Source organism: Coregonus clupeaformis, chromosome 37, assembly GCF_020615455.1.
Source record: "Coregonus clupeaformis isolate EN_2021a chromosome 37, ASM2061545v1, whole genome shotgun sequence".
NCBI classification, from domain to species: Eukaryota; Metazoa; Chordata; class Actinopteri; order Salmoniformes; family Salmonidae; genus Coregonus; species Coregonus clupeaformis.
In genome coordinates, this window is record NC_059228.1 from 12,809,064 (window position 1) to 12,817,427 (window position 8,364).

At 40.4% G+C, this 8,364-nt stretch overlaps 1 protein-coding gene across 2 annotated transcripts; it reads left to right on the forward strand.

Moving 5' to 3' along the window:
• The first annotated feature begins 791 nt into the window (after positions 1-791).
• Positions 792-2,252, forward strand: LOC121553421 (E3 SUMO-protein ligase ZBED1-like). Of its 2 annotated transcripts, XM_041866517.2 has the most exons (4): positions 792-1,054; positions 1,377-1,480; positions 1,634-1,712; positions 1,805-2,252. In XM_041866517.2, exons 1-4 carry the CDS (start codon positions 832-834, stop codon positions 2,152-2,154), a joined length of 756 nt encoding a protein of 251 aa, XP_041722451.1. In that variant the 5' UTR covers positions 792-831; the 3' UTR covers positions 2,155-2,252. The 2 variants fall into 2 exon arrangements, with proteins under 2 accessions (XP_041722451.1, XP_045067369.1); XM_045211434.1 differs by lacking the exon at positions 1,634-1,712.
• The last annotated feature ends 6,112 nt before the right edge of the window (positions 2,253-8,364 follow it).

The following is an 8,364-nucleotide window of genomic DNA, read 5'->3' on the forward strand; positions in this document are numbered from 1 at the left end:
TAGGCCAAAACTCAGCTCGGGCGAAAAACATCACGGCAACAATTGCCAAGTTTATCTGCAAAGACATGCGACCCTACAGTGTGGTTGAAAATCCGGGATTCCGTGAAATGATTCAAACATTGGAGCCAAGGTACACAATACCAAGCCGACCACATTTCTCAGAAAAGGTTATTCCTGCATTGTACGAAAGTACTAAGAATGATGTGAAGCTGTCGCTTTCTCAAGCTGAACGAGTAGCGATAACGACAGATGGCTGGACGTCATGCTCAAATCAAGGGTATGTGACAATTACCTCTCATCACATTGATCCGGAGTGGAAAATGAAGACCTTTGTTCTGCTAACCAGAGTTTTAAATGAAGCCCATACTGGTAAAAATATTGGCGCGTTACTGCATGAAGCCTGCATGGAGTGGAAAATCTACGACAAGAATCCTGCCATCGTCACAGATAACGCCAGGAATATGATTGTGGCCGGTGCAGAAGCCCAGTTCAGTCCACACATTACCTGCTTCGCACATACACTCAACCTTGCCTCGCAGAAGGGTTTGGGGGTGGACCGTGCTTCCAGGTTGTTGGGGAAAGTGCGAAAAATTGTTGGATATTTTCACCGCAGCCCGATTGCATGTCACGCCCTACAGGAAAAACAAACTCTGATGGATTTACCAAAACATAAACTGATCCAAGACATAATCACCAGATGGAACAGTTCATTCGAAATGCTTGAACGTTTTTTGGAACAACAGCCAGCTATAATGGCAACTCTGATGTCCAAGGATCTACGAAAGGGGGGTCACAGATGTAGGCACGCTGAGTGAGAGTGATATTGCCAACATGGATGACATTGTTCAGTTGATGGGTCCTGTCAAAATGGCAACCACTGTGATGTGTGAAGAAGACCAGCCAACTCTCTCTGTAATTGCTCCTCTTCAAGCAAAACTGCTGAAACACCTACAGCCATGCGAAGACGACTCAACCCTGGTTGCAGAGATTAAGAGGGTGAACGCCAGTGACCTCTCCACACGCTACAGAGGCACCCAAGATGCTCTCAACATAGGTAATTAATTTGGAGTCTTAATTAAAATCAACTTGGTTAATATTTTAGGTTATTAGACTGTATTAATTTGTAAAATGCCACACCTTTGCGTTTTCAAGTTTGAATTTGAGTTGTTTTTTCATATGGAAAAGTAAACAAGATATCTGCAATACAATTCTTAGTTCATGGTGGCTTTACATCATCACTGTGCCACATTTCTTTTAAACATACTAAAGTTTAATCTTCTGATTATTTTGTGTATGAGGAGGTGGTCATCACTTGCAATTTTAGGTCAACTTAATTTAATAATGCAATGAATGCAATATTCTTGTTCTTTAAACAGCATCAGCGTTGGACCCGCGATTTAAAGAACTGCCCTACCTGGAAAAAGAGGACAGAGAACAGGTCTACACAAAACTGGTTTTTGAGGCAGAAGTGTCCCACCAGGTAACTCTTCTCTCCTCTTTCCTCTGCTCTTTCTCTTCTCCCCTTTCATTTGTCCTCTCTCAAATCTCATCTGTTCTTTATCTTCCTCTAAATTTATGTGTGCAGTATTACAGAGCAGAAATTTGAACAGTTCACACATTCTTACATCAATAGATGCAAGCAATGGGAAATCAGGAGGAAGACGAGGGAAGCTCAAGCACAAAGCTGTCAGGATTCAATGAAGAGACCACAGGTGTGTTTCATGTGATACCAATAAAAGATTGTTGTTGTTTTGTATTAATGAGAAACATGACTATATTTTGAAATATATTTCTTATATTGTAGCTCCAAATGAGTCACCTCCTTGTAAGAAGAAAGCCTTAGATGCGCTGTTTGGCGATTCCTTCACCCAAAGAGAAAGAAAATCCACAAGCGAGACAGCCAGAGCAGAGGTGTTAAGGTACCGAGCAAAAGATGCGTTGCCTTTGACTGAAAATGCCATGAAGTGGTGGAGATCTCAGGAGAAAGAGCTACCTGTACTTTCCACCCTTGCTAAACGGTACCTGTGCATTCGAGGCACCAGTGTGCCAGCAGAACAAGTTTTTAGTACTGCTGGCGACATAGTGAACGCACAGAGAAGTGTTCTGCAGCCAGATCATGTTGATCAGTTGATATTTTTGAAAAAAAATCTGTAGTCATTGAAGAGTAGCCTAGTAGGTTACACTTGATCTTTTGTTGAATATTGTTTGTTTATTAAAATGAGAGTAGTAGCAGGTTCATCCACTGCTCATTCAACCTGAAGAAATGTTGGTTGCACTTTATTTTTGATATTAATACTGTATTTGTATTGTAATGTTGAAAAACAAAAGCAGAAGTAGCAGGTAAACCTACTGTTAATTCAACCTGAAGAGATGTTGGTTGCACTTTATTTTTTATATTAATACTGTATTTGTATTGTAATGTTGAAAAACAAAAGCAGAAGTAGCAGGTAAACCTACTCTTTATTCAACCTGAAGAGATGTTGGTTGCACTTTATTTTTGATATTAATATTGTAATATTTTTTATGTTGAAAAACAAAAGCAGAAGTAGCAGGTAAACCTACTGTTGAAATGTTGGTTGCACTTACTGTACTTTTATTGAAAATGTATTGAATATTGAAAATGAGATCAGACAATTTTAACTTCCTGTTAATTCAACCTAAAGTGTTGTTTGCACTTTATTCAAATAAAATGTGAATGCATTTGCCATTCATTGTTGTTTACTTGTTTATTTATATTCATAATTAATTGATACCTGATTCCATTACAAGAAACAGGAATCTAGGAAACTTCACCTGCACTGTCCAGTATCCAGGTATTTATTTCAGTCACACTGGTAGAATTTTTGGCTAAAAGGTTACTGAATCGATTTCAAGTCACTGAATCGTTTCGGATCGTATCGTTCTAAATGAACCAATATCGTCCTTGAATCGTATCGACAACCACGAATCGTGATACAAATTGAATCGTTGTTAAAACGAATCGTTACACCCCTACTATTTATATATCTACTTCTGCATAATATTTTTGTTATTTGTAAATGTTTGATTATTGTGTGCTTGTTTGACATTTCCTGCATTGATTAATAGGAACATTAGCATTTCGCTGCACCTGCCATAACACCTGCTAAACTGTGTACACAACTAAGAAAATTGTATTAGATTTTAGGCTACTGGAATTCCGTTTTAAAAAATCACCTGCCTAATTAGGCAACCACAAAGGAGGCTCAACTTGCTCGGGTGTCATAAATTGCCCGTCTTTCACTTAAACGATGGGGATGAACCAGAAATATCAGTTTCATGCAAGGTCTACAGGAATTCATTAAAGTTTTGTTGTTTTCCTTTTCTTTTTTTATCACCTGGGGCAACTTCAGAGCCGGATCAACTTTCCCAACTGCTCAGTTCACTTGCCCCAGGCATTAGGGCAACCCTTAATGATCAGCTCTCCAAGCAGCTGTGTGAACTATTATGTACTCGGATCCTATGCCATCAATCTGATCTCTGTTTGTGACCCTGATACATTTTCGCACAAAACTATAAATTGGCACGTTCCCATTGATATATAGTGCCTTGCAAAAGTATTCATCCCCCTTGGCGTTTTTCCTATTTTGTTGCATTACAACCTGTAATTTAAATGGATTTTTATTTGGATTTCATGTAATGGACATACACAAAATAGTCCAAATTCGTGAATTAAAATGAAAAAAATTACTTGTTTCAAAAAATTATTACAAATAAATAACGGAAAAGTGGTGCATGCATATGTATTCACCCCCTTTGCTATGAAGCCCCTAAATAAGATCTGGTGCAACCAATTACCTTCAGAAGTTACATAATTAGTTAAATAAAGTCCACCTGTGTGCAATCTAAGTGTCACATGATCTGTCACATGAACTCAGTATATTTCAGTACACCTGTTCTGAAAGGCCCCAGAGTCTGCAACACCACTAAGCAAGGGGCACCACCAAGCAAGCAGCACCATGAAGACCAAGGAGCTCTTCAAACAGGTCAGGGACAAAGTTGTGGAGAAGTACAGATCAGGGTTGGGTTATAAAAAAATATCCGAAAATTTGAACGTCCCACGGAGCACCATTAAATCCATTATTAAAAAATGGAAAGAATATGACACCACAACAAACCTGCCAAGAGAGGGCTGCCCACCAAAACTCACAGACCAGGCAAGGAGGGCATTAATCAGAGAGGCAACAAAGAGACCAAAGATAACCCTGAAGGAGCTGCAAAGCTCCACAGCGGAGATTGTAGTATCTGTCCATAGGACCACTTTAAGCAGTAAACTCCACAGAGCTGGGCTTTACGGAAGAGTGGCCAGAAAAAAGCCATTGCTTGAAGAAAAAAATAAGCAAACATGTTTGGTGTTCACCAAAAGGCATGTGGGAGACTCCCTAAAACATATGGAAGAAGGTACTCTGGTCAGATGAGACTAAAATTGAGCTTTTTGGCCATCAAGGAAAACGCTATGTCTGGCGCAAACCCAACACCTCTCATCACCCCAAGAACACCATCCCCACAGTGAAGCATGGTGGTGGCAGCATCATGCTGTGGGGATGTTTTGAATTGGCAAGGACTGGGAAATTGGTCAGAATTGAAGGAATGATGGATGGCACTAAATACAGGGACATTATTGAGGGAAACCTGTTTCAGTCTTCCAGAGATTTGAGACTGGGACGGAGTTTCACCTTCCAGCAGGACAATGGCCCTAAGCATACTGCTAAAGCAACACTCGAGGCTTGCGAAATTATTCACCCCCCTTGGAAAAACTGCTCCAGCTCCTTCAAGTTGGATGGGTTCCGCTGGTTTACAGCAATCTTTAAGTCATACCACAGATTCTCAATTGGATTGAGGTCTGGGCTTTGACTAGGCCATTCCAAGACATTTAAATGATTCCCCTTAAACCACTCGAGTGTTGCTTTAGCAGTACCTTCTTCCATATGTTTGGGGAGTCTCCCACATGCCTTTTGGCGAACACCAAACGTGTTTGCTTATTTTTTTTCTTTAAGTAATGGCTTTTTTCTGGCCACTCTTCCGTAAAGCCCAGCTCTGTGGAGTATACGACCTGTTTGGAGAGCTCCTTGGTCATCATGGTGCCGCTTGCTTGGTGTTGCCCCTTGCTTAGTGGTGTTGCATACTCTGGGGCCTTTCAGAACAGGTGTATACAATGAGGGAAAAAAGTATTTGATCCCCTGCTGATTTTGTACGTTTGCCCACTGACAAAGAAATGATCTGTCTATAATTTTTAATGGTAGGTTTATTTGAACAGTGAGAGACAGAATAACAACAAAAAAATCTAGAAAAACGCATGTCAAAAATGTTATAAATTGATTTGCATTTTAATGAGGGAAATAAGTATTTGACCCCCTCTCAATCAGAAAGATTTCTGGCTCCCAGGTGTCTTTTATACAGGTAACGAGCTGAGATTAGGAGCACACTCTTAAAGGGAGTGCTCCTAATCTCAGTTTGTTACCTGTATAAAAGACACCTGTCCACAGAAGCAATCAATCAATCAGATTCCAAACTCTCCACCATGGCCAAGACCAAAGAGCTCTCCAAGGATGTCAGGGACAAGATTGTAGACCTACACAAGGCTGGAATGGGCTACAAGACCATCGCCAAGCAGCTTGGTGAGAAGGTGACAACAGTTGGTGCGATTATTCGCAAATGGAAGAAACACAAAAGAACTGTCAATCTCCCTCTGCCTGGGGCTCCATGCAAGATCTCACCTCGTGGAGTTGCAATGATCATGAGAACGGTGAGGAATCAGCCCAGAACTACACAGGAGGATCTTGTCAATGATCTCAAGGCAGCTGGGACCATAGTCACCAAGAAAACAATTGGTAACACACTACGCCGTGAAGGACTGAAATCCTGCAGCGCCCGCAAGGTCCCCCTGCTCAAGAAAGCACATATACAGACCCGTCTGAAGTTTGCCAATGAACATCTGAATGATTCAGAGGAGAACTGGGTGAAAGTGTTGTCAGATGAGACCAAAATGGAGCTCTTTGGCATCAACTCAACTCGCCGTGTTTGGAGGAGGAGGAATGCTGCCTATGACCCCAAGAACACCATCCCCACCGTCAAACATGGAGGTGGAAACATTATGCTTTGGGGGTGTTTTTCTGCTAAGGGGACAGGACAACTTCACCGCATCAAAGGGACGATGGACGGCGCCATGTACCGTCAAATCTTGGCTGAGAACCTCCTTCCCTCAGCCAGGGCATTGAAAATGGGTCGTGGATGGGTATTCCAGCATGACAATGACCCAAAACACATGGCCAAGGCAACAAAGGAGTGGCTCAAGAAGAAGCACATTAAGGTCCTGGAGTGGCCTAGCCAGTCTCCAGACCTTAATCCCATAGGGAGCTGAAGGTTCGAGTTGCCAAACGTCAGGCTCGAAACCTTAATGACTTGGAGAAGATCTGCAAAGAGGAGTGGGACAAAATCCCTCCTGAGATGTGTGCAAACCTGGTGGCCAACTACAAGAAACGTCTGACCTCTGTGATTGCCAACAAGGGTTTTGTCGCCAAGTACTAAGTCATGTTTTGCAGAGGGGTCAAATACTTATTTCCCTCATTAAAAGGCAAATCAATTCATAACATTTTTTACATGCGTTTTTCTTGATTTTTTTGTTGTTATTCTGTCTCTCACTGTTCAAATAAACCTACCATTAGCATTATAGACTGATCATGTCTTTGTCAGTGGGCAAACGTACAAAATCAGCAGGGGATCAAATAATTTTTTCCCTCACTGTATATACTGAGATCATGTGACAGATCATGTGACACTTAGATTGCACACAGGTGGACTTTATTTAACTAATTATGTGACTTCTGAAGGTAAATGGTTGCACCAGATCTTATTTAGGGGCTTCATTGCAAAGGGGGTGAATACATATGCACGCACCACTTTTCCGTTATTTATTTTTTAGAATTTCTTGAAATTAGTTATTTTTTTCATTTCACTTCACCAATTTGGACTATTTTGTGTATGTCCATTACATGAAATCAAAATCAAAATCTGTTTAAATTACAGGTTGTAATGCAACAAAATAGGAAAAATGCCAAGGGGCATTAATACCTTTGCAAGGCACTGTGGTTCACATTTTAGTCTACCCTAACAATGTTAACTTAATGTGTATTACCAATTTCTGTTGGATATTCACTTTCTGCTTCACACTCAGTAAATGTCTATTATTTTTAGATGAATATGTAATGTGCCACTCACTTTCACTGGCGGCTTGTCTATTGGTCCACAGGAAGCTTATCTTTAACCCAAACACCAGATGGCAGCCTCTAATATAATATCAGTCCCAAGGCTCAATCCCTCTGTTCGTCATTTGAACCTGTATTAAAACCTTAGCTTCTTCAAATTACTAAAATATTGTAAAATATTGTATTATTAGAGTGCTATGTGAAAACCACTAATATTACCATTCACATACTGTCAACACTCATTACATTTGACATCAACTGATAGATCATGAGTACCATGGATCTTTCCACTTTACTTTCTTTATCACTGTCTTTGTTACTTTCACTAGTCTCCATATCGGTTTCCTTCAACTAGGACCCTTATACTCTTTCCAGTAGGAAAAACCCTCTCAATCACTACTGCTAATACACACGGATCACTCTCAAACAATGTTCTGCTTTATTACTTTTATTGTAAGGTTTAAAAACAAACAAAACAAACATAATAACTTTCTCCTAATAGGAAGGCATTCTTTGCATTTTAGTCTAACCTAACAATGTTACTCTTAATATGTATTACCAATTTCTGTTGGATATTCACTTTCTGCTTCACACTCATTAAATGTCTATTATTTTGAGATGAATATGTAATGTGCCGAAATTATAAAATACATCAATTCAGAAGGGGAGAGATAAACTTTGGAGGGAGCTTCCTTTTTAAGGTAGCTCTCGAGACTAGAGTTTCTTTCAGGGATCAACATTTATTCTAATTGGGCTAGCACTGCCTATCAGTCCACTGTGATTGGAGTGCTCTGTCCATAATGAGTCTGGCACCTGAGACAGGATAGACTGGGAAACAGTGTCAGACCCCCACTCCTCCTGGGGGAGTGGTTCAATTTGCCTGCTTACTCATTAGTTTAATATCTCATCGTTTGGGATATCAACGGAAACTCCATCTGGGGTAACAAGTCTCTACCTAACAAGTTAAACGGTTGAGTGGGTGAATACAGAAAATCATGTTCAACATTCATTGGTCCTATTGAACAGGGCATGGGTTTTGTTTCAAAATGTATTACCAGGGTGGAGGAAATCCCATAAGCGTTTTATAGTTTTATTGGTTAGGGGTAAGTCAAGTCCTGTACCTTTACCAAAAGTGGAGGTA